The sequence below is a fragment of the Taudactylus pleione genome, unplaced genomic scaffold, assembly GCF_031769625.1.
Source record: "Taudactylus pleione unplaced genomic scaffold, aTauple2 ptg000130l, whole genome shotgun sequence".
Classification (NCBI taxonomy): Eukaryota; Metazoa; Chordata; class Amphibia; order Anura; family Myobatrachidae; genus Taudactylus; species Taudactylus pleione.
The window spans coordinates 2,556,408-2,582,869 of record NW_028284532.1 but is presented as its reverse complement, the minus strand read 5'-3'; the positions used below and the strand labels follow the sequence as shown (position 1 = coordinate 2,582,869).

The 26,462-nt window shown below is 43.0% G+C and overlaps 1 protein-coding gene across 1 annotated transcript; it reads left to right on the top strand.

The window, feature by feature from the left end:
* The first annotated feature begins 91 nt into the window (after positions 1–91).
* Positions 92–24,902, top strand: LOC148523501 (uncharacterized). Its single transcript, XM_088473141.1, has 3 exons — positions 92–159; positions 9,648–10,054; positions 23,826–24,902. Exons 2-3 carry the CDS (start codon positions 9,650–9,652, stop codon positions 24,327–24,329), a joined length of 909 nt encoding a protein of 302 aa, XP_088329267.1. The 5' UTR covers positions 92–159; positions 9,648–9,649; the 3' UTR covers positions 24,330–24,902.
* Positions 24,903–26,462: the final 1,560 nt, after the last annotated feature.

Genomic DNA, 26,462 nt, shown 5'->3' with positions numbered 1-26,462 from the left:
GCACAGGGCCAATGGAGGAGTGCTAGGGAGAGGCATAAGGAAAAAGAACCAATCAGCTATCTAGTAGGAGAAGGCTGGCTAGGGGTAGCGTGTTGCCAGAAACAGAGCATATTACACTTAGGGAAGAGGACAGAACGGAAAGCGGAAGGGTCAAACTTAGTAAGGCGGCTTAGTGAGTGTACTTGCAGTAGAATGTCTGCGTGTAAAGTGAGTCTTCATTTTTGAAATCATGAATTCTGCTCATAGTTCAATTAGTAGGGAGCGGCCCCGAGGGTTCAATAATGGCAACGTGACTAGCTGACACCTATAACCATTCCAACACCCCGACGATAGCATGTATATACACGTTACAATTAGGCTCAGTTATTCACTGCTTGTTATCGTGCAGTCCTTTTACATGAATTCGTTGAGTACTGCCTGATTCAGCAAGGATTGCAAATGCGATTACAGACGCAATCGGACGATTGTTGCGTTCTGTGTATGCAGTGCAGTGCGTATGCGCGAACACTTGACTGCAATCGCAGTCAATACACTGACAGGAAGTACCGTTTGGGGGAGGTGATGGGTGGTCGGCGAAACGCGGGCATTCCAGTGCGTTTGAATGCCGTTGCAGAGGCGGGCTTAAATTATCCATTGCGATGTCCTATGCTGCATGAGTACTTACTGCGTGCGACGAAGTTAGCAATTGCTGAGTAAGGTCAGAGCTTGTGCAAGTGTGCGTGAGGCTGCGATGGTACTCAATGTTACAGATGGTTTTGCAGTCTTGCTAAGTATTATGGGTGTCCATACGTTGTGATGCGATCACAGAGGATTAGCATATCTTCACAGTGAGACTGCGTGCGTAATCGCTATTGCATTTGCAGTTGCGATCCTTGCTGAATCAGGCTCCAGATCCACAATTTTCTCATGAAGGAATAAAGATGGTCTGTTCATCCTAATGGAATCGGTATGTAATACCGCTGGCCGCATGGCAGTGGAACAGATCGCGGCAGCTTGACAGCGCTGGAAATCCCGATCGTCCCCAGGTAAGTATGAACTAACCTACCCCCTAACCCTGCCTTAGGGGTGCCTAACCCTAACCTCCCCCCTAAGTACCTAAACCTAACCCCCCCTTCCGCTGCCTAACCCTAACCTCCCCCCGGGGATGCCTAACCCTCCCTCCCCCTAGCCTAACCCTAACCTCCCGGGGGGTGCCTAACCCCCCCGCAGCTGTCCGCTCGCGGCGCACGGCATCCCTTCGATCGGGATGCCCGGTCTCCCGGCGTCGGTGAAATGAGCGGCGTCTACATCTAGACGCCGGTCATTTCACCCTCGCCGGGATTTGACAGGCGGGAAGCCGGCTGTAGGTATGTCAGCCAGCTTCCCGATTGCATCCCATCCTAATAGTAGTCATAAATAATGCTGTAAGTTATAGAGAATAATAAGAGTGGTCATTAAAGATAGTGTGGTCTATTCACTAAGCCTAGGACAGAGATAAAGTGAAGAGAGAGAAATTACCAACCAATCTGCTCCTAACTCACTTTACAGACTGAATGTCATTTAATAAGGCTTGGATGGAGATAAAGTCCCAACCAACCAGCTCCTAACTGTCATTTTTCAAACACAGCCTGTGAAATGGCAGTTTGGAGCTGATTGGCTGGGACTTTATCTCCATTCACTTTATCTCCATCCAAGGCTTAGTAAATAGACCCCTTAGTTTGAAAAAATGACAGGAGCTGATTGGTTGGTACTTTATTTCCATCCACTTTATCTCTCTCCAAGGCTTAGTACATAGACCCCACTAACAGATAAAAAAATGAACCTACCAGGGATGGGGCTCACAATAGGATAAGCTTGTTGGTTGCCTAGGGTACCAGTGGATGTGGGGCGCCAAATCAATTCTGTATATATGGGACATTTAAGTATGTGATGCTTCAATAGTCAGTTAATCTGGAGTTGTGCACTTGTATTTCTTCTTTTTGTGTATATATCAATGGTCCCACAGGTAGCACCTCCAATTTTATATATATATACAGTTAGGTGCATAAATATTGGGACATTGACAGAATTTTCATATTTTGGCCTCTATTCACCACCACAATGGCTTTGAAATGAAACAAACAAGATGTGCTTTAACTGCAGACTTTCAGATTTAATTTGAGGGTAATTACATCCAAATCAGGTGAACAGTGTAGGAATTACAACGGTTTCTATATGTGCCTCCCGCTTTTTAAGGGACCAAAAGTAATGGGACTATCAACTCAAAAGCTATTCCCTCGTTATTTCATTATCAATTAAAGGCCCCCATACATCAGCAATCTGAAAACCACAATTGAACAATTTGAAGATTTATTGCCCGATCTTAGGATTTCCCAATCGAGCCCATACACTACAGATCTTTTTCAGTGATTTGCAGATCGATTGCAGCAAACACAGATCTGGCAATCTTGAAAGGCCCATCATTTTGCTAGAATCGGTGTGCAAATCTTCTGATCATGTTCATACACTAGCAATCTACAGCCCCAATCGATCTGTGAAATCCAACATGTTGAACAATCTGATTAAACAATTCCAATCACTTTTTGGTTGCAATCTGCGATCTGTGAAGCCCATACATTGCAGATTTTTATACAAAATCGATTGCAAATTGCACGATTGCTGCAATCCATCTCTGATGTATGGGGCCCTTAAGCAGGTAAAAGGTCTGGAGTTGATTCTAGGTGTGACATTTGCATTTGGAATCAGTTGCTGTCGACTCTCAATATGAGATCCAAAGAGCTGTCACTATCAGTGAAGCAAGCCATCATTAGGCTGAAAAATGAAAGCAAACCCATCAGAGAGATAGCAAAAACATTAGGTGTGGCCAAATCAACTGTTTGGAACATTCTTAAAAAGAAAGAACGCATCGGAGAGCTCAGCAACACCAAAAGACTCGGAAGACCACGGAAAACAACTGTGGTGGATGACAGAAGAATTATTTCCCTGGCGAAGAAAAACCCCTTCACAACAGTTGGCCAAATCAAGAACACTCTCCAGGAGGTAGGTGTATATGTGTTAAAGTCAACAATCAAGAGAAGACGTCACAAGAGTGAATATAGAGGGTTCACCACAAGATGTAAACCATTGGTGAGCCACAAAAACAGGAAGACCAGATTAGAGTTTGCCAAACAACATATAAAAAAGCCATTACAGTTCTGGAACAACATCCTATGGACAGATGAGACAAAGATCAACTTGTACCAGAGTGATGGGAAGAGAAGGGTATGGAGAAGGAAAGGAGCTGTTCATGATCCAAAACATACCACCTCATCAGTGAAGCATGGTGGTAGTAGTGTCATGGCGTGGGCATGTATGGCTGCCAATGGAACTGGTTCCCTTGTATTTATTGATGATGTGGCTGCTGACAAAAGCAGCAGAATGAATTCTGAAGTGTTTTGGGTAATATTATATGCTCATGTTCAGTCAAATACTTCAGAACTCATTGGACGGCGCTTCACAGTGCAGATGGACAATGACCCGAAGCATACTGCAAAAGCAACCAAAGAGTTTTTTAAGGCTAAAAAGTGGAATGTTATGCAATGGCCAAGTCAATCCCCTGACCTGAATCTGATTGAGCATGCATTTCACTTAATGAAGACAAACCTGAAGGGAAAATGCCCCAAGACATTTGCAGTAGAGGCCTGGCAGAGCATCACCGGGGATGAAACCCAGCATCTGGTGATGTCTATGCGTTCCAGACTTCAGGCTGTAATTGCTTGCAAAGGATTTGCAACAACGTATTAAAAAGTGAAAGTTAGATTTAGGATTGTTTAGTTTGTCCCACTACTTTTGGCCCCTTAAAAAATGGGAGGCACATATAGACACCGTTGTAATTCCTACACCGTTCACCTGATTTGGATGTAATTACCCTCAAATTAAATCTGAAAGTCTGCAGTTAAAGCACATCTTGTTTGTTTCATTTCAAAGCCATTGTGGTGGTGAATAGAGGCCAAAATATGAAAATTCTGTCAATGTCCCAATATTTATGCACCTGACTGTGTGTGTGTGTATATATATATATATATGTGTGTGTGTGTATATATATATATATATATATATGTTCAGGGTGTGCAGCTTGAGGCCCATTTTCTATATTATTTATAAGACACATTATCTACCTACTGAGTACTGCACATTATTGTAACAATGTAGGGCCCAATTCATTACCGATCGCAACTGCGAATACACACGCAGACAGCCGATTGTTCCGTTCTGCTTATGCATCGCAATGCTTGTGTGCGAAGGGCTCACTGCTATAACACTGCAATCACAGTGACTATGCAGACCCATCTCAGAGTGATTGACAGGAAGTGACCATTTGGGGGTTTTGATGGGGGTGTGGTCAGTGAAGCGCAGGCGTGTCAGTGTTTGTACGCCGTTGCAGGGGCGTGCATAAATTAGACACTGTAATGGTATACGCAGCTTGAGCTCCCACTGCGTGGGTTGAGGTTAGCATACACACACAACGATTTTTTGAATGATTATCGTTAACAATATCGTTCAATCGTTGAAAAAATCGTTCACTTTCTGAGTTAAAATGATGAACGATTATCGTTCATGCGCGTTCACATTTGTAGTTCAGTCAGACTGACCAACTGAACGATTTTCAGTAAGGGAACATGTAAAAATCGTTTGTAGTTCAAATAAATCGTTCATTACATTTAGTAAATGAACGATTTTAATAAAGGATTTTCGTTTATTTTTCCCTTCAAATAATGAACGAAAATCGTTTACTAAAATCGTTAATTTACTAAATCGTTGTTCATTTAGTAAAAGCATTCATTTACTAAGCTTGAGTAGGGTCAGACCTTGTGCAAGTGTGCATAACGCTGCGATTGTTCTCGATGTTACAGATGGTTTCACTATTTTGTTAAGATTTACAGATGTGTGTAAGGGGATGTGGGCGGCCCTATATTAGGCATCGACGGCACTGCGATTGCATATTTTCGCCCAATAAATCAGGCCCTTAGTTCTGTTAATGGAACTGTGTAAATAGCATTTGTGACCTGGTACTGTATACTCTGTAGAGTAGGTGGACAGAATGTGACCCGCAAGGCAGTAGGGTCCGGCCCGTTTGATGCAGCCCCTATGCTGGCACTTTCGATTGTTGGTGGCCCGGCCAGCAGTGATTATGGATGGCCATCGACCATCGATGGTCGTCTGTCGAAGGCTGATGGTTTTACTATTGATGGCAGAGAACCAGTTGGTTTCCCTCCAATGTAACCAGGGATCCGATGGTTTTCTGTTCACGCCAGTAGCCCTGCGCCGCCACCAGCTCAAAGTCCAGTAGCTTATGGTTCAATTCAACAACACATCAGTGTGACAGTCCGTGTGTGACAGATGTGTGCCGGTATGGGTGGGCTGACCCGCCTCTCTGACTTGACTGGCTGAGATTAGCTGTAATTCAGCAGTCCAGCCCATCTCCTGGCTCACTTACAGCAGAGTGGGGGGCCCATTTACCAACGAGTTTTGTCATACGCAACAAGCTTTCTAACTCGTTACGTATGATAATGGGGCTCCAGCCAATCAGCTCCTAACTGTCATCTGTTTAAAAAATGACAGTTGGGAGCTGATTGGCTTGAGCACCATTTATCATACGCAACAAGTTTTAAAACGAAACAAACAGATCCTAAAAATCTAAATGAAGCGCAATACTAAATGAAAACAAATAATTATCGCAGGTGTTTATCCTAAAAGCAGCTCCCAATAAGTATTATGCATAGTTATTCATATAATTCTTTCTCAATGATGCCTTTAAAATTAAATTAATAACTATGCATTTTTAGGTTTATTTTATTATATGTTTTATATTTTCAATAAATATTTAATATATTGTGTTAAGAGATATTTACAGACGATTGTTTTTTATGTTTATTATTATAGATTGTTAGGTGTTTAACTTTAAGTACACCTGTGGCTTTAATGACACCAATTGGCAACTGTTAATGAATGGCTAGTGATCATTTAAATACCTTACCTGTTTTACCTTCTGATTAAACTGTTAGATTGTGAGAACGGAGAAACGTGTTAAGGGCCTCTAAGCAGGAATTCCAATACCACTTAGCTGCTCCGGACATTGCTTGAGACGCCGTTGATGAAATTATGGATATCTGAATTGATACATGAGTGGCTTTCTCCCTCCCCCGCACTCTGGCTACTAAAGTGTTACTCCAATTAGACATTGCTATACTATCACCTCAGGTGGTTACTTGATTCAACAAAATGGGGATTGTTGCACATTGAGGATTTTCCCCCACCATTGTCACTTCCGTATACAATCGGGAAATCGGCTGCCTTAATACCGACAGCCGGCTTCCCGACTGTCATATCCCGGCGAGGGTGAAATGCCAGGTGTTTATATCTAGACGCCTGTCATTTCCCCAACACCAGGAGGCAGGCGCCCGGCATCCCGATCGAAGGGATGTCGGGCGCCGCGAGCGGACAGCCGCGCTTAGGTTTAGGGCACCTGGGGGGGACTTAGGGTTAGGAACTCCCCCGGGAGGGTTAGGGTTAGGCTAGGGGGAGGGAGTGTTAGGGTTAGGCACCCCCGGGGGGACTTAGGTTTAGCAGTGGGGAAGGGGGGGTTAGGGTTAGGCACTTAGAGGGGGGGTTAGGCACTAAGGAGAGTTAGGGGGTTTAGGTTATACTTACCATAGCGATGATCGGGATTTCCAGCGCTGTCGGGCTTCCACTGCCGGGAACTCTGCTTTCATGCGGCCGGCAGTATTTCATACCGATTCCGTCACTTCAGCTGGACGCTGTTTTATCATCACGCCAGGTGGCTGCCTCACTCCACTACACGGGGAGTTTAATACACTGAAGATTTCTCCCACCGCTGCTACTCTGTGATTGTGTCCAGAGACTGACATCTGTGCTGGTGGAGAGCTGATTCTATAGCGGGGAGGTGGAGTTTTATGCCAGCTCTCCAAGTGACTTTTATCATTGGATTTTCTGCCGTTAATCATTGTGGTTCTTTTTCTACACAGCCCATTAAGTGGATTAATATCCTGCTTTTGGAACACTTTATTCTCCATGTATTGAATTTTTAGCCTTTATTATATGTATGTTTTTATAAACCTTATGTGATATTTTTGTCTAAATAATCATATTAAATAATTGGTCAAGCGCTCTCTATGTGCCTTTATGGTCCTTTAATAAAGTTTTAAAACTCATTGTGTATGATAAAACTCATTGTGTATGATAAAACTCATTGACAAATGGGCCTCTGAGTGTGCCAGGATGGTCGGGCCCGCGCTTGTTCTAGCTGCAGTTTACTGCTGACTTAATAGGCTCAGCTGTCAGCCAGCAGCCCTGCCCCGCCCTCTCTCTCTCTCTTCATAGGCGGGCAAGGGGGCTATTCACATCTTGCCCTGCCTGTGTGATCGTGTGGTGAGCCTCAGAGAGGAGTTGATGACTCTCTCCTCCTCTCAGCTGCAGCCTCATCATGAGACATAGCATCAGCAACCACTTGCACAGGTTTGTCCGCTGATTCTGTTTTTGACGTCAACGCAGGTCTCTTCTGCGCATGAACCATCAATGGTACCAAATTGCATAGTTTCATTCCATTAATCGCTCTTTCCATGTTTTCCATCGATGGCAACCATCAGTAAAGAGCACACCAATAGCCATCCCTAGCAGTGATAAATTACAGCTCCAGAGCTCTTGATGCTGTGAGCTCACTCAGTGACAGTGCTCTCAGGAGGGCCGAACCAAGCCCCAGCAGCAGCACTCCAGAGAAGAAACAGACAGAGTTGGAGAATTATCAGATCAAGACAATTTGGGACTTATGGTGCGTACACATGGTACGACGGGGGGACGATCAGGTAACGATTGCTATCTGATCGTCCTGCATGTGTTGGATGATCGTTATCGAACATCCAACACATGCTGCAAGCCTCTTACAACTATAACGACCCAGGATTAACGTTCGCGGGTCCCTATAGTAAACAGGCTAACCTGGTCGATATCGACCAGGTATGCCTGCTTGCACAGACTACCGACGATGGTCGATAACCTTCGTTTGGTCGTTAGCAGGGCCCAGAAGCTGTCAGATTTAAGAAATAACGATAGGATCGTTATCGTACAAATCTGACAGCTTATCTGACCGTGTATACGCACCATAAGGGGGAGATGTATCAAACCCATACACACCTACTCTCACTGAATGGCTGGACGCTCCCGGCCACCAGGAAGAGTGGGCAAGTTCCCTGGAGCCTGGCTATGTCCACCCAGTGCCCCCCACTTCCCAAGTGAAGCGGACGGTTCGGGAGGCTGATGACGCAATCTTCACTGAATTGCGCCATGGTAGCCCCTCCCTTCACTTTACAACGCAGATAATCTTGGCATTGCATAGTGGGGGTGGGGCCACAATGATGCGATCGTGCAATCACGCCCCTTGTACTGCTCACCTGTGCCGTGCCACACCCCCTGCTGTGCCGGCCTGGCTGCCTCATCCCGGAGGGAGCAGTTACAAAGTTGGCAAGTGTAATCAAACCTGGGAGATAAATAAAGTACCAACCAATCAGCTCCCAACTGTCAATTTTCAAACACAGCCAGTGAAATGTCAGTTAGATGCTGATTGGTTGGTACTTTACCTCGCCATTTTATTTCTGTCCCCCTCTTTTGAAACTGTTGTGGTAACAACTCGGGAATGTGTGGATGTAATCACAGGTCAGTAAATGTGCTGTGTTTACCTATATACACAGAGTTTACATGTCCTCTTAGCAGGTGTAAAAATCTGCCTATTTATAGTCCTAAAGAGCTTTTCTGCCAAACGCAAACGAAGAGCAAACCTTTGTTCTGTCAATATTCCAGGCTCACAAAGCTGACATGCTTTTACTGGTCTTGGGCTTCACCATTAGGTACAGAAAATGTGCTTATCTAACGATGTCTATAATAATCTTATACCCACTCTGATCTGCCCGGTGTCCCACCACATTTATGTGGAACTCACCTGGCTGCCATGTGTGTTATTTTGTAAGTGAGCGATGATTTGCAGGTGAGGGGGGTGTGGTGCTATGTATCATGTCATTGCAGCCCCACTCCCCAGTTGTGCTATTGAACAGCAGGGGATGGGGCATTGATGACGAACTTTACAGCGAATAGTGGGTCTGATTCCGAGATTTACACTAATGCAATCGCAACTGCAATCTCTTATGCATTCCATAAGGGTGTATCCACTACACGATTTTTGCAGGCGATTGAACAATAACGATGTCGTTATCATTCAATCGTTTGCAAATCATGTAGTATTTGGTGGTTAACGATCAACGATGCGCGCTCCCGCTGCTCGTTTGATCGTCTCCTCTTTCGACCGAACATGCTGGTCAATTTCACTTGATCGCTGTCGGATCGCTTGGAGATCGTTTATAGATCATTTGCAAATAGCTTAAAGATCGTTAACGATAAACGATCAACCACTCTCCCTGACACTATGGGGGTATGCCTAAGGGGGAACAGGCACTGCATAACGGGGACTACTGGGGGTGCTGCATAAGGGGGGAGTACTGGGGGTATGCCTAAGGGGGAACAGGCACTGCATAAGGGGGACTACTGGGGTTGTTGTATAAGGGATACTCGGGGTAATGCATATGTTTTTGTTTATATATATATTTTTTTCCCACTTGCAGACATGACTGGTACACAATCCAGAGCATTTATTAGAGGATTCATTGAACTTTACCAGGCCAATGAGTGCCTCTGGAAGCTCTCGAGTAGGGACTACTCCAACCGAGATGTTAAGCTTCAGGCACTGAAAAAATTGATGATATATAGTCGGGAGTACGACGTGGATGTTGGCATAGACTGGGTGAAGACAAAGATCCACGGTTTGAGAACAGTGTTCCTGAAGGAGCACAAGAAGTGTGAAAATTCCAAGCGTTCGGGAGCAAGTGCGGATGCAGTCAGAAAGCCAAAGTTATGGTATTATGACATGCTCACATTCATCCTTGACCAAGAATCAAAGAGACGGTCGCGGTGCTCGGTGGAGCCCGTGGTTGGATATGACCTTGTGGAGGATTTGGAGGGTCAGGGCCAGGTATGCAATTAAACTATTTTATTTTTCTACATTTTTTTTCATAGTTTATTATTTGACTCTTGATTGGACGGGATGCTGACCGTCGGCATCCCGACTGTCTAATCCCGGCAAGGGTCTAATGACTGGCGTCGAAATCCCACCGCCTGTCATTACACCTATGCTGGGAGCCCGACACCCGGCTTAACGATCAAAGGATAAGCTGGGCGCGGAAAGCTGCAGGGGGGGACTTAGGTTTAGGCACACCCCGGGAGACTTATGCTGCGGGGAAGGGAGGTTAGGTTTAGGCACTTGAAGGGAAGGCTAGGGTTTGGCACTGTCGAAGCCGGATAATTGGCTGAGACAGGATCGGTTTAAAATTAAATCTGTGCGACGCCATTTTGCGAATGGCAATGAGACGCCATTTTGTGACTGGCCGCCCAGCGCCATTTTAGTGAATCTCGCCCATTATAAGTACATACGGCGATGCTATTATTTAGCATCGTGCGATTCCCACGCAATAGAAAGAAGTTGAAAGTCCTTACCATGTAAATACAGACAGTCATTAAAACATACAGTCAGGTGCATAAATATTGGGACATTGACAGAATTTTCATATTTTGGCCTCTATTCACCACCACAATGGCTTTGAAATGAAACAAACAAGATGTGCTTCAGGCTGTAATTGCAACAAAGTATTAAAAAGTGAAAGTTAGTTTAGGATTGTTTAGTTTGTCCCATTACTTTTGGCCCCTTAAAAAGTGGGAGGCACATATAGAAACCGTTGTAATTCCTACACTGTTCACCTGATTTGGATGTAATTACCCTCAAATTAAATCTGAAAGTCTGCAGTTAAAGCACATCTTGTTTGTTTCATTTCAAAGCCATTGTGGTGGTGAATAGAGGCCAAAATATGAAAATTCTGTCAGTGTCCCAATATTTATGCACCTGACTGTATAAAATGATTAACCCTGCAAAACACGTACCATGGTGTACTCCACAAAACACATAGTCGCACAGCGCTAACTAGCGTCTTTTCTCAATTCCCCAATACTTACACACTGCACACTTACATAAAAGGTTCCCTAGCATTAAAGTGTAAAATTCAAGGTTTATTCAGTAATTATTAATGTTGTGAAATAAAGGTTATCTGATATCTAAGGTTTAGTACTTGGTAAGCAGACCGTGTTTGGTGTTGTACTGATCCACTGTGTCTCAACAGATTTCCGGTATCATCGGTGAGAAGATCGCAACATGCGTCTGCAAACTATGGACTATAGAGAGTTAAAACATTAAAATGTACTCTGTAATGTTATCAGCTTAGATTAGCATGCAGCGGGAAAAAGGACACAAAGGCCTGTTGGAGACTGACTTGTGTCCATTTGAATTGACCTATGAACTATCCTGTAACAGAACCACCTTTAAGAAGAACCAATGGAATCATGCCAAACTTGTCTGTTGTATTGCCTATCCCTGTAAAGAGTATATATGTGGGCTCTCTGAACTCAGACCTCAGTCTTCTTGCTGTGCTGTTGACGGAGGTTTCTATTGCTGATGCCGGTATCTGGGCCCAGAGCACATGCGTATTTAACAACTGTACCTTGGGTCTGTATGATTTATTTGCGCTAATTGTCTTTAGATCACAGCGTGTAACCATCTGTTTATATATTGAACAATAACTTTTTGTGCTTTGGAACCAGACTCAAAGTCTGAAAGCATTTATTTACTGTGCAACTCATTACGCTAAATAACGAGAATTTTAGAAGGTATAGGCAGGATTTTAGAAGGTATATACAAGATTGCATAGAGGTTTTAAATGGGTATCAATAGTTGGGGGCTCGCAGTGTGAAATCACGCTACCGGTCACTAGGTAACACTTGGTAGCGATCTCTCAGCAAAAGGGTGGGGGCGCCATAGCAGGAGAACGCATTGTGCCTTTGAAATCTGCTACCACTTTGTTGCTGAGAGTCCGCTACCTGTTATTGTGACCATAGGAGCGTTGATTAAGAATCCAGGGACGAGGGAGGAAAAAGTTTGTTCTCCTTCATCAATAGTTTTTTGTGTGTTTAAAAAGGGGAAGTCGCACTAAAGCGTAAAAGTCATAATACGTTTTGTGTAGTGGTTGCATTATTGTGTATGCGACTAGTCGCACAATAGTATATACGTACTTCCAGTAGTGCTGCCACGTGTTTGAACAAAGCCGTTGAGAGTGCATTGATAGATACCATTGTTGTAAGCATCTTGATCAGTGTTGCCATAGTCTGGGAAAACGTGTATTTTACTGCGCAGGAAAAGGGTGTGTATCAGTGAGTATTTGTTGATAGGGACAACTGTTCCCTAGTTAAGGGTATCGTAGGACCCTTAAGGACTAGGCGCAAGGGTTGACCTAGTAGCTCGGTAGTAGATACCGTTCTATACACATAAGCAGGTGTAGTTGTTGTCTTTGTTATAGTTTCGGCTCTCAGTGTGATTACAGTATTCAGTGATCAGTTAGGGTTATTTGAGCATTGTAATTAAACCGCACAGTTTTGGCTAAATTGTGATTGTGAACTGGGTAGAGAGTGGACGAAATCACTGAAAAAGGGTAGGTGTTATTGGAATGCCTATATGCTAGCAGTTGAAAGGTAGTCAAAAAGGGATTAGGTGCGTGGAAGCAGCCTGGTTATTCTTCCATAGGTGTGTGGGTGCATCCTGTTACTGTCGTCCGCAGGTAAGTGAAAGTATCTTGACTGTCTTTCACCAGTTTAAATCTTTATTGAAATGCTTAGGGTTCTCCCAGAATGGGGGCCAAGCAAACGGTAGAGATGTTAGATGATGTGCTGCTGTTGGAAGCGCCGCTTGGGTCGGCACGCCATATTATGCATTCTAAGTACGGTGCTTATACAACTAGGTACTGTGATGTATGATTTAAAATGACAATGAAGGTTAGACCTTTCCCCAGAATTGGCAGCTTTGATAAGGAGGTATTGAACAATGTCCGAGATAGCATCTGTATGGTGCGTTCTCAAATGAAAAAGGTAAAATATAACGAGTGTTTAAAATTATGGCAGCATGAGGGGGATGTGTGGCTTAAAAGTGTGCATGCGACGCAAACTAGCGTCACGAGCACGTTACAGGAGATCACACCCGCAGCGCTAAACCGGTGCGTGCGTGCCACGAATTGGCGCGCATGTGCAGCAAGGTAGTGTTGCAGAAGGTATTGCCAGTGGTTCACACGCACCACCACCGCCCTATGCTAATGGGGGTGCAGGTACAGTTGTTGAAAAAACGCATAAAAATTTAACAAGTAACTTGTACCCTCTCTTAAGTAATCACAAAGAAACGTTTATGATGCGGATGATGAGCCTTTTGTTATGTCTGCCATTTCCCATGCTGTACACATGTTAGATGCTCCATCACAACAAGCACAAATGCCGCCATCTCCATCAGTGACAGTACAGGAAGTGTTAACATCCCCTGCACCCGTACATGAAGCTGTTAACCATATACATAGCAGTAATAGACTGAATCCCCAGCCAGGTAACAAGGTCAAAAGTAGCAGTGCGGCCGGTCTGCATCCTATTAGGACAATAACTGTTCCGAATGGGAATGCGGATGCGTACGGTGTAGTGCCCACTAGGGAAGTAGCAATGCATTGTCCTTGGACAAGAGCAGAGCTAAATTCCATAATGAATGATTTCCCTGAACCTAAAAAGGAATTAGCCAAATGCCAAAGATTTTTAAAGAATTTGGGTAGTGCTCACGAGCCAACCAATAAAGATTGGCGAGTGGTGTAAAAGGTTTGTCTTCCACGCAATTCCGACGTGAAAACGTTTATCACGGATTGCGTATTGGATGGAGATGATCCCTTAACAGACGAAATTAACCAAGGTAACATTACCCGCATTATAACCCATTTGGGTGTATATTTTACAGTAGTAGTTAATTGGAGCAAAATTTTCACCATAAAACAAAGAGAGTGAATCTGCAGAGGATTATTGTAACCAAGCTCTGCAGGCTATCACCCAGTACACTAGGTTAGAGGATATTAAAGATGGCACTCATCACAGGGGAATAATCATCACTGTACTTATGGATGGTCTAAAAGAGAACCTGAAGACCCGAGTTCAGACCTCACTACCTGGCTGGAGAGGAGATACTGTAGACCACCTCATGGAATCCGCTATTGAAGAACATTCTTAAAAAGAGAGAGACCCAGAGCGAGAAGCTAATGGCTATTCGTATTCAAGCTCTAAAGGAATGACTGTGACATCTCAGCCAACAGACACTCCTGCACCTGTACAACTACACGTTCTCACCAATCCTGTACCACCACAAACACAGCCCTACCCCACTTATCACACACAGCTGCAAAACCCATACTATCCACAACCATATTTCCCTCAATATCCTTATCCACACCCACCATCTTTCCCTTCCGCTCAACCCACACAGCAATCCTTTCACCCACCCCACTCACTAAGGTGCTTTAACTGCAACCAAGTGGGACATGTAAGTAAGAACTGTAAGGTGAAGAGGGTGGGACCCCCTAACCAGGGAGTACCTGGATATCCCCATAAGGGATATACACAGAGTACAGGAAACACACAACAGTCACCAGCTCCAATTGTGGCCGTAAATGCTGTATTGGAGGGTGAGAGTCAACGCTAGGGGTCAGGTCATACCTGTAGTCTACAGATAGGTTAATGGGAAGTACTAGGGAAGAACCGGTGATGATGGTTTATGTAGCTGGTACTAAATATCCTTTTCTTGTAAACACAGGGGCGACCAGGTCAATGATAAAATCTCCTGCTAACTTATAGGTAACCAGCGAGACGGTACCAGCAATGGGTGTAACGGGTAAAGTTCAACATTATCCTTTAACAAAATCCACAGAGGTCACTATCGGGCCATTACATACCAGGCATTCTTTCCTCCTGGCAGAAGCGGCTCCTACTAACCTACTGGGAAGGGATTTGCTATGTAAAATGGGATGTGTCATATATTGTACCCCTGATGGTATATTTTTAGATATCCCAGAGAGAGTTGCGCACGAGGTGAGGGATATGTTGGACACTCCCCAAAGGATAATGTATCACTCTACTGGTTCAGGTAAAAATACATCTCGGGTAGATCAAATGTTATCCCAAACTCCAGGTTCACTTTGGACCAAGGATGGACAGGACACTGGATTAATGGCAAACGTAAGTCCCGTGATGGTAAATCTAAAAAGTGGTAGGCAAGCTCCAAAAATTCCCCAGTACCCATTAAAACAGGAGGTAGAATTAGGGGTTTATCCCATAATTGAGTGATTGTTACAGCAGGGAGTTTTAGTTCGTACAGCAAGTGTAGTCAACAGTCCCATCTTTCCTGTAAAGAAGAGTGGTGGGAGGGGTTATAGGCTGGTACAAGACCTTAGAGGGGTTAATAAGGTGGTAGAGAGCCAATTTCCCGTAGTGCCAAATCCAGCTGTCATTCTCATGCAGATCCCACCAAATGCAACCCATTTCACTCATTGACCTCTGTTCTGCTTTTTCTCTGTACCTCTTCATCCTGACTGTCAGTACCTATTTGCCTTTACATACAGGGGTGTACAATACACATGGACACGATTGCCCCAGGGTTTCATAGACAGCCCCAGTATCTCCTCCCAGGCCTTACAATACTGTTTACAATTTTTTCAACCTGCCAATGGATCTGTTCTAATGCAATATGTGGACGATTTATTGTTATGTTCTGATTCGTTTATGTCATGTTTAAATGATACTAAACTTTTATTGCTTCATCTCTCACAAACAGGACACAAGGTTGCTAAGGACAAACTACAGCCATGCCAGTCTAGGTTTAAATACTTAGGACACTGCCTAACCCAGGGGTTACGACATCTCACAAATGACAGAATTCAGGCCATACAGAACATGACACTGCCGCAGAATCAACAGCAAATTCGTACCTTCTTGGGAATGTGTGGATACTGTAGAATGTGGATCCCAGGTTTTTCTATTTTGGCCTTGCCATTACAGGACTTAGGGCCTGATTCAGAGCACTCGCTCTGAATCAGTGCCTGCCTATTGTATTTTTAGAGCGGCCTCCTGGCTGCTCGCATAGCTGTGGGTGACCACCCACAGCTAGTGCGAGCGGTCAGGATGTTGGTCACGATGGTCAAGACTATCGCGACCATCGGACTTGCGAGGAGACCCTTGTGGTTGGGTCTCGTTGCCGCAAGTCCCAGTGGACTTCTTGCTCTTATAGAGCAAGAAGTCCTCCCACTGACATCACTTGTGATGTCAGTGGGGCCGGCCCCAGAAGGTAGGCGTTCCCATGGGAACACCTCCGTCTGGGCAGCCACGCCCCCGGCCCGCCCAACAAAAGGGGCGTGCTGTCACTCAACATCGACAGCATGCCCCCTTTGTAGTGAGACCCGGAGAGACAACTTGCCCGTCGCTATCCGGGTCTCGTGCATGCGCACGACGGAGCGGGTCTGAATCAGGCCCTAGGTCTCTTCCTCAAAGCCCGATCGTGTCATACACACAGAGGAATAAGAGCATGCTTTCCTTATTCTTAAGGATAGTCTGACAAGAGCACCTGTATTGGGAATACCTGATTATGAAAAACCTTTTGATTTGTATTGTACGGAAGCCGATGGTTGTGCAGCAGGTGTCCTCACACAAAAACATGGTGATGCCAGTAGGCCCGTAGCATACTATAGTGCACAATTGGACACTGGAAAGATCACTCCCAACGTGTTTAAGAAGTGTAGCAGCAACTGCTTTATTGGTCAGTAAGAGTGAGGATGTGGTACTAGGCCATGATATGATTGTATATATTCCCCATGCTGTATCTGATTTGCTAAACTCTGCCCAAACCAGACAAGTGTCCTCAGCTAGGTTCACAAAATGGGAACTGGCCTTAATAGCACCTGCAAACATCACCGTCAAAAGGTGCAGTATGTTAAATCCAGCTACGTATTTACCATATGTGCAACATGATGCACAAAGGGTGGAGAGAGGTGAGCCGCTGGCGACAGGTGAGTTCTGTAGGTATATTGATGCACATGATTGTATGGAATATCTGAATCAAATCTTTACTGCAAGACCTGTCATACGGGTACACCTTTAGAAAATGTAGATGTGACATTTTACACGGATGGGAATTGTCATAGACAAGCTGACACTGGAGAGTTATGTACAGGTTATGCTGTGGTAAATGACGAGGACGTTATAGAAGCCGAACCTTTAGGCCCACCACACTGGTGGCACTAAAGAGAGTGCGTGAATTAGCGGAAGGAAAATCTGCTAATATCTACACTGACTCTAGGTACGCCTTCGGGGTAGTACACGATTTCGGTGCCCTATGGCGTCTGAGAAAGTTTATGACAGCAGGCACACCAATCACACATTCCAGACATATAAAAGGACTACTAACAGCAATCCAATTGCCAAAGGCAGTGGCGGTAATTAAGTGTAAAGCCCATACATGTGTCACTGGGCAACAACAGGGCAGACGAAGCTGCAAAATGGGCAGCAGGGTTAAAAATGAATGTACCAACTGAACAAATGATGACTTCAAACAATTGACATGCTGAAATTAATTGAGATGCTAAATTTGTGTTCTACACAGGAACAGGCAGTCTGGAGGTTCAAGGGATATGGGCAAGAGTGCTCTGGAGAGACGGACAAGGTAAGCCAGTGGCTCACAAGGCATACTACCCTAGCCTGGCTGCAGCAGTGCATGGTCTGACTCATTTGGGAAAGCATGGTATGTGCAAATTGGTGAGAGTATACTGGTGCGCATCGGGTTTTTCTTCTCAAGCGGAAAAGAGAGCAATGTCCTGTCTGACCTGCTTGAGGAAAAACATTGGGAAAATGATCCCTACTGAACCATCCCACATTCGTCAAGTATGTATTAGTGTGCACTGATGTGTTTTCCAATAAGGTTGAGGCATATCCAGCTGCTACTAATACTGCTGCGTTTACTGCCAAGAAAATTGTTCAGGAATTTGTATGCAGATACGGTATCCCTAAAATTATTGAGAGTGATAGGGGTACTCATTTCACAGCTGATGTTTTCCAAAATATGTGTAAGTTGATGGGTATTCATAGTCGACTTCATACCCCCTACCGACTGCAAGCCAGTGCCAAGGTGGAGAGGATGAATGGTACTATTAAAAATAAATTAAGATCATGGCAGAGACTGGACTAGGATGGCCAGAAGCATTACAGTTGGTCCTACATAGCATAAGGACCACTCCTAGACCCTCCTCTAAATTTGTCCCCCTTTGAAATACTGTTTGGTAGACAACCTCATTTGATTATAAGTCCACATGAAGACTTGAAAGGTAACAATGAGGTAACTGTAAGGTATCTTTTAATAATGAGTAAACAGTTAAAACAGCAACAGCAGAAACTGAAATTGTCCCATGATATGCCTGAAACAAACTGTCATGATGTGGAACCTGGAGAATATGTTATGATCAGAAATTTCTTGCGTTCAGTTTGTTTGACTGATCGGTGGGAAGGTCCGTATCAGGTGTTGCTGACAAGTACCACTTCTTTGAAGGTGGCCGAGAGAGATACCTGGGTCCATTCCACTCACTGTAAGAAGGTCAACCAACCGGTGGAGAAACGAGGCAGATAACGTGGACCTGTCGATCGCGAGCTTGTTCCGGGAGAGTTAAAAGGTTGCAGTGAGATATCTGAACTAAAGAAATTTGCAGGTCCTTGCTACGGCAATGGACTGGTCTGCTGTGTTCATTTTTATAGTCTCTTCCAGAGTCTCCATCATCGTGGTTTGTTCGGGGATTTCTGGTCTCTGTGACGGGGGACCGATAGAGGAGATGAGAGCTAATGGCAGTATTGATGGAGTGGAGTCGAGAGGAGGAGATCTGTTAAGAGATCTGCTCTTCTGGATACTCGGAGACAGTGTGAAGGTCTTATCGTCTGAGGATTATTGTATGTGTGAGTTCTGTGGGTCCGTAACTGATGAGAATTGCATCCAACGGTGTCAACCAAAGTATAACCAGTATTGGGGTGGGTATCCTTTAGAGGATTATCACACCATGGTGGGCAAAATTTTGAACCAAACAGACTGTTGGGTGTGCTCCCACGTACCCCAAGGACAGCATAATGTAGGATTAGTGCCATTCCTATTAAATGTCTCTGAAATTTTAGAATCACAGAGAGGGCATGCACTAGATGAAAAATTTCTTAATACCAAACCACCCCATTTTAAACTCCACCAGTACCAAGTAGATAAATCACTTTTATGTTTAAACATCACCAACTCCAATGAACCAGGAAGTTGGGAGGTCACTGGGAATAACCAGACGAAGACCTTCTCACTAAGAGCTGACCGTGAGCCTATGAATTATGAACTGTTACGCACAATTAGATCGAGTGGAAGACACTTCCGGTATAAATATACACTGAGTTCCACCAAAGAAATGATTGGTAGGGTACCAGAAGGGTATTGTGCCAAGATATTACAGCGAGAAACTTGTATGAGTCAAATAGGAGAAACTGAAGTAGGATCACTTGCCAGGGAGATGTGTACGACGATAATGATGTTTACTATTCCTTATGTTCTCCCCGATGATGTATATTTTATATGTGGAAGGAAAGCGTATAAGTGGCTCTCTCCGAGTTTCGAAGGTTTGTGTTATTTGGGAAGAGTAGTTCCAGAAGTTATGACCCTTACACATGGTGAAATGCTTGGTATTCATAAAGACACACCATCACCATATCTTCACACACAGTATGAACACAGAGACAAAAAGAAATATGATACCTGGTGACGTGCATAAAGCCACACAGTTAATTAGTGAGACAACTGACTTTCAAGTTTTGGTAGCATTGGATCCCACCACGATTGCTCGGGGTACACTACATTTTAGATATATCCAAGATCTTGCTAAATTAATAGATAATATCACCGAGATGTATGATGACACATTCAGGTATACAGGTAGGGAGTTGCAAGCTTACAAGAAAGAATTGGTGCAACACAGACTAGCCTTAAATTATTTAACTGCTGTTACTGGAGGGTATTGCGTAACTTTGGCCACCCAATTTGGAGTAAAGTGTTGCACTTACATTACAAACTATACCAGCGATCCCAAGGAGGTGATAGACCGGAAGATGGATGAAATTCTGCAGCTGAAATGAGAATTTCGAAAGCACCATAATGCTTCAGTGGCTGAAGTAGAGGAGAAGGTAGAGGAATGGGTTTCATGGTTGAACCCAGTGAAATGGTTCTCAGGTCTAGGAGAGTGGGTCCAGGAAATGATTGCAAGCATAGGTAAACTCCTGATCCTCATACTGGTTGTCATCATAGTAATTGGCATATGTGTCAGGTGTGTTCCTACTGTGTTGAAATGTGGAAAATGTAAAGATAAGGTGAATCAAAGGAATGAAATTATGATGGTGGTCAGTAGTAACAATATGAATACTGAGGTAAATGTAGGACTGCATTACAACCCTGAACTAGAAGGTACCATTGTATAATGTATAAGATTTAGACATGCATAAAATGTATCATTAAAATGTAATTTTAAAACATCTTAAATATTGTAAGTCCCTATCCCCCCCAAGACTTTTTTTTATAGGATTGGTGCATCCCCACATCTTTCCCATGATCTTCCAAGATCCGCGGTGTGCGTATAAGGGTAGTTTTATGTCCCCTCCTAGAGACACATTATTGATGGTTTAAGAACCACCTTGTGCCATCCCATAATATAACATTAAATAATATGTCATAATGTAAGCCTAAATTAATTTTAAAATCAGAGTTTGATAGCATGTTGTTTGCTATCAAAGAGCGGACTGTCTAAGCCGGATAATTGGCTGAGACAGGATCAGTTTAAAATTAAATCTGCGCGCCGCCATTTTGCGATTGGCAATGAGATGCCATTTTGCGACTGGCCGCCCAGCGCCATTTTAGTGAATCTCGCCCATTATAAGTACATACGGCAATGCTATTATTTATCGTTGTGCGATTCCCACGCAATAGAAAGAAGTTGAAATTCCTCACCATGTAAATACAGACAATCATTAAAACATATAAAAACATATAAAATGATTAACCCTGCAAAACACGTACCATGGTGTACTCCATAAAACACATAGTCGCACAGCGCTAACTAGCGTCTTTTCTCAATTCCCCAATACTTACACACTGCACACTTACATAAAAGATTCCCTAGCATTAAAGTGTAATTTTCAAGGTTTATTCAGTAATTATTAATGTTGTGAAATAAAGGTTATCTGATATCTAAGGTTTAGTACATGGTAAGCAGACCGTGTTTGGTGTTGTACTGATCCACTGTGTCTCAACAGATTTCCGGTATCATCGGTGAGAAGATTGCAACGTGTCTGCAAACTATGGACTATAGAGAGTTAAAACATTAAAATGTACTCTGTAATGTTATCAGCTTAGATTAGCATGCAGCGGGAAAAAGTACACAAAGGGCTGTTGGAGGCTGACTTGTGTCCATTTGAATTGACCTATGAACTATCCTGTAACAGAAGCATCTTTAAGAAAAACCAATGGAATCATGCCAAACTTGTCTATTGTATTACCTATCCCTGTAAAGAGTATATACAGTCAAGTGCATAAATATTGGGACATTGACAGAATTTTCATATTTTGGCCTCTATTCACCACCACAATGGCTTTGAAATGAAACAAACAAGATGTGCTTTAACTGCAGACTTTCAGATTTAATTTGAGGGTAATTGCATCCAAATCAGGTGAACGGTGTAGGAATTACGGTGTCTATATGTGCCTCCCACTTTTTAAGGGGCCAAAAGTAATGGGACAAACTAAACAATCCTAAATCTAACTTTCACTTTTAAATACTTTGTTGCAAATCCTTTGCAAGCAATTACAGCCTGAACTCTGGAACGCATAGACATCACCAGACGCTGGGTTTCATCCCTGGTGATGCTCTGCCAGGCCTCTACTGCAAATGTCTTCAGTTCCTGCTTGTTCTTGGGGCATTTTCCCTTCAGTTTTGTCTTCATCAAGTGAAATGCATGCTCAATCGGATTCAGGTCAGGGGATTGACTTGGCCATTGCATAACATTCCACTTTTTAGCCTTAAAAACTCTTTGGTTGCTTTTGCAGTATGCTTCGGGTCATTGTCCATCTACACTGTGAAACGCCGTCCAATGAGTTCTGAAGCATTTGACTGAATATGAACATATAATATTGCACTTCAGAATTCATTCTGCTGCTTTTGTCAGCAGTCAAATCATCAATAAATACAAGGGAACCAGTTCCATTGGCAGCCATACATGCCCACGCAATGCCACTACCACCACCATGCTTCACTGATGAGTTGGTATATTTTGGATCATGAGCAGTTCCTTTCCGTCTCCATACTCTTCTCTTCCCATCACTCTGGTACAAGTCGATCTTTGTCTCATATGTCCATAGAATGTTGTTCCAGAACTGTAATGGCTTTTTTAGGTGTTGTTTGGCAAACTCTAATCTGGTCTTCCTGTTTTTGAGGCTCACCAATGGTTTACATCTTGTGGTGAACCCTCTATATTCACTCTTGTGAAGTCTTCTCTTGATTGTTGACTTTGACACATATACACCTACCTCCTGGAGAGTGTTCTTGATTTGGCCAACTGTTGTGAAGGGGTTTTTCTTCACCATTGAAATTATTCTTCTGTCATCCACCACAGTTGTTTTCCGTGGTCTTCCGGGTCTTTTGGTGTTGCTGAGCTCTCCGGTGCGTTCTTTCTTTTTAAGAATGTTCCAAACAGTTGTTTTGGCCACACCTAATGTTTTTGCTATCTCTCTGATGGGTTTGTTTTGATTTTTCAGCCTAATGATGGCTTGTTTCACTGATAGTGACAGCTCTTTAGATCTCATATTGAGAGTCGACAGCAACTGATTAAAAATGCAAATGTCACATCTAGAATCAACTCCAGACCTTTTACCTGCTTAATTGATAATGAAATAACGAGGGAATAGCCCACACCTGTCCATGAAATAGCTTTTGAGTTGATAGTCCCATTACTTTTGGCCCCTTAAAAAGTGGGAGGCACATATAGAAACCGTTGTAATTCCTACACCGTTCACCTGATTTGAATGTAATTACCCTCAAATTAAATCTGAAAGTCTGCAGTTAAAGCACACCTTGTTTGTTTGTTTCATTTCAAAGCAATTGTCGTGGTGAATAGAGGCCAAAGTATGAAAATTCGGTCAATGTCCCAATATTTTTGCACCTGACTGTATGTGGGCTCTCTGAACTCAGACCTCAGTCTTCTTGCTGTGCTGTTGACGGAGGTTTCTATTGCTGATGCCGGTATCTGGGCCCAGAGCGCGTGCGTTTGTAACAACTGTACCTTGGGTCTGTATGATTTATTTGCGCTAATTATCTTTAGATCACAGCGTGTAACCATCTGTTTTTATATTGAATAATAACTTTTTTGTGCTTTGGAACCACACTCAAAGTCTGAAAGCATTTATTTACTGTGCGACTCATTACACTAAATAGCGATAATTTTAGAAGCTATATGCAGGATTTTAGAAGGTATAGACAGGATTGCATAGAGGTTTTAAATAGGTATCGATAGCACCCATAAGGGAGGTTATGATTGGGTGGGGGGGGGGACAAGGTTATGTTAGTAAATAGAAAAAAAAAATTACCTGTTAGGATCTTCACTGCCATGCAGGTTAGTGGTAAATCATACCGATCCAGAATGGACCCACTCTTTTGTAAATTTTACATTTTTGGACTTGAAAGCCACTGTTTGTTTGTTTATTTTTTTTTAACCCTAAATACTTTTAATTTTTGTTTGTCAAGGAGGAAGTCCTGGATGTGGATCCTGTCCCTTCAACCAGCGAGCCCACAGAGGACATGGAGTTGACAATGGAGAGGCCGTCAGTACCAGCACCCGCCAAGAAGCGGAGGGCGGCATCCAAGACTTCGTCCTCTGGACCGTCAAGAAGTGACAGATTTTTGCGACACGTGGAGGAGGTTTTACAGACACCGCCGGGTCCAAATCAATCTTTTGCAACTCACATCGGCCACGAAATGGACAGCATGGCTAAAGACCAGCTGCCACATTTCAAGCGTATAATATATAACGCTATGATACTAGCTCAAGAAGGAAAATTACATGAGCATAGTAACATAGGGTCTTATATTATGCCGCAGCCCATCCCATTGTCTTCTGGCAATATCCCAATCCCACCTCATAGACCGGAGTGCCCACTTATGCCAATTCCTCCACCGTCACATCCCCTCACCTATCATGCGTTGGGCAGCCCACACACCATTTCCCATTCCCAGCACATCCAGCAGTGAAGTGCGCTCATCATAGATGACTGCACATGCCACGCTGGAGGCCGAAGATGAGTATTATAATTAAGTGTTTTTTATTTTACTTTTTTAGTGTTTCAAAAATGTGTCACTCCTTTTACTTTGGTTCTTTGTCGAGGATGAACTTGAGCATGTACATAGTGCCATGACTTTGGCCAATGTACTTCATTTGCACCTGTTTTCAGAACGTTTGGAATTATGCATACTTCTTGTGCTTCCATGAACACTCTTTTTAAAACCTGTTTCTTTGTCTTTACCCTGGTTATGTTAACATTACTGTTAAGCTCCCGACTGTATATTACTATTTATTTCAGTGCCTGAATCTTTGGTTTTGGGTAGTCCCTACTCAGGATTCACTCATTGGTCTGGTAATGATCAATGAATCCTGTCCAGCTTTCTATTATTTTTTTATTTTTAAATTTTTTACTAAGTTTCAAACTCTGGTAAATAAATACAAGGGAACCAGTTCCATTGACAGCCATACATGCCCACGCCATGACACTACCACCACCATGCTTCACTGATGAGGTGGTATGTTTTGGATCATGAGCAGTTCCTTTCCTTCTCCATACTCTTCTCTTCCCATCACTCTGGTACAAGTTGATCTTTGTCTCATCTGTCCATAGGATGCTGTTCCAGAACTGTATTGGCTTTTTTAGATGTTGTTTGGCAAACTCTAATCTGGTCTTCCTGTTTTTGAGGCTCACCAATGATTTACATCTTGTGGTGAACCCTCTATATTCACTCTTGTGAAGTCTTCTCTTGATTGTTGACTTTAACACATATACACCTACCTCCTGGAGAGTGTTCTTGATTTGGCCAACTGTTGTGAAGGGGTTTTTCTTCACCAGGGAAATAATTCTTCTATCATCCACCACAGTTGTTTTCCGTGATCTTCCGGGTCTTTTGGTGTTGCTGAGCATTCTTTCTTTTTAAGAATGTTCCAAACAGTTGATTTGGCCACACCTAATGATTTTGCTATCTCTCTGATGGGCTTGTTTGGATTTTTCAGCCTAATGATGGCTTGCTTCACTGATAGTGACAGCTCTTTGGATCTTATATTGAGAGTCGACCTCAACTGATTCCAAATGCAAATGTCACATCTAGAATCAACTCCAGACCTTTTACCTGCTTAATTGATAATGAAATAATGAGGGCATAGCCCACACCTGTCCATGAAATAGCTTTTGAGTTGATAGTCCCATTACTTTTGGCCCCTTAAAAAGTGGGAGGCACATATAGAAACCATCGTAATTCCTACACCGTTCACCTGATTTGGATGTAATTACCCTCAAATTAAATATGAAAGTCTGCAGTTAAAGCATATCTTGTTTGTTTCTTTTCAAAGCCATTGTGGTGGTGAATAGAGGCCCAAATATGAAAATTCTGTCAATGTCCCAATATTTATGCACCTGACTGTGTGTGTGTATATATATATATATATATATTTATATATATATATATATATATATATATATATATATATATATATATATCATACATACTAGGGGGCAACAGACAAAAACTTGCCGAGCCCACCAAATTACCAATGGCCACCACAGTACTGAGGTGTATATGTTGATTTTTGTCAATTATGGTTTTGGAGTGAGATCCTATTGGGGATGTGTGTTTTTTTTTGGCCATGGATATGGTGTTGTATTTTAAAGTATGCTTACGATGTTGTTCAAAAATTTTCAGTCCAAAACATAACCTTACCCATATTATATCCAGATGTTGGTCTAAAACCAAATAAATACCTCTTCCAAAAAAAAAAAAATACCAACAAATTTAAACTACAATCACGTTACATTATTTAGAAAAAGAAAATTCCTAATGAATAATTATATTTGGATTTTGCAAAAAGCATAACCAACTTTGAATTAACAACACTTTTGTTCAGAATCGAATGACATTTTAGTAATTTTATTTCAAATAATTATCTGAAAATAGGTGCATGAAAAAAACATTTTTTTATTTAAAAAATTTTTTTTTTCTGGGTATAACAAGATTTTAGATGCAATTATCTTGCCATTCCACTGCACCCACATCATTGAAATAATTGAGGTATTCCTCCCTGATTGCTTTCGCACGTCCAGACGTACCATTGGGAATCTGGAT

What these genes read in the sequence shown, in the direction of transcription:
- LOC148523501 (XM_088473141.1), top strand. Translation starts at nt 9,650, where the DNA reads ATGACTGGTACACAATCCAGAGCATTTATTAGAGGATTCATTGAACTT. An exon ending in ATTTGGAGGGTCAGGGCCAG is followed by an intron (nt 10,055 to 23,825) that starts GTATGCAATTAA and finishes TTGTTTGTCAAG; the next exon opens with GAGGAAGTCCTGGATGTGGA.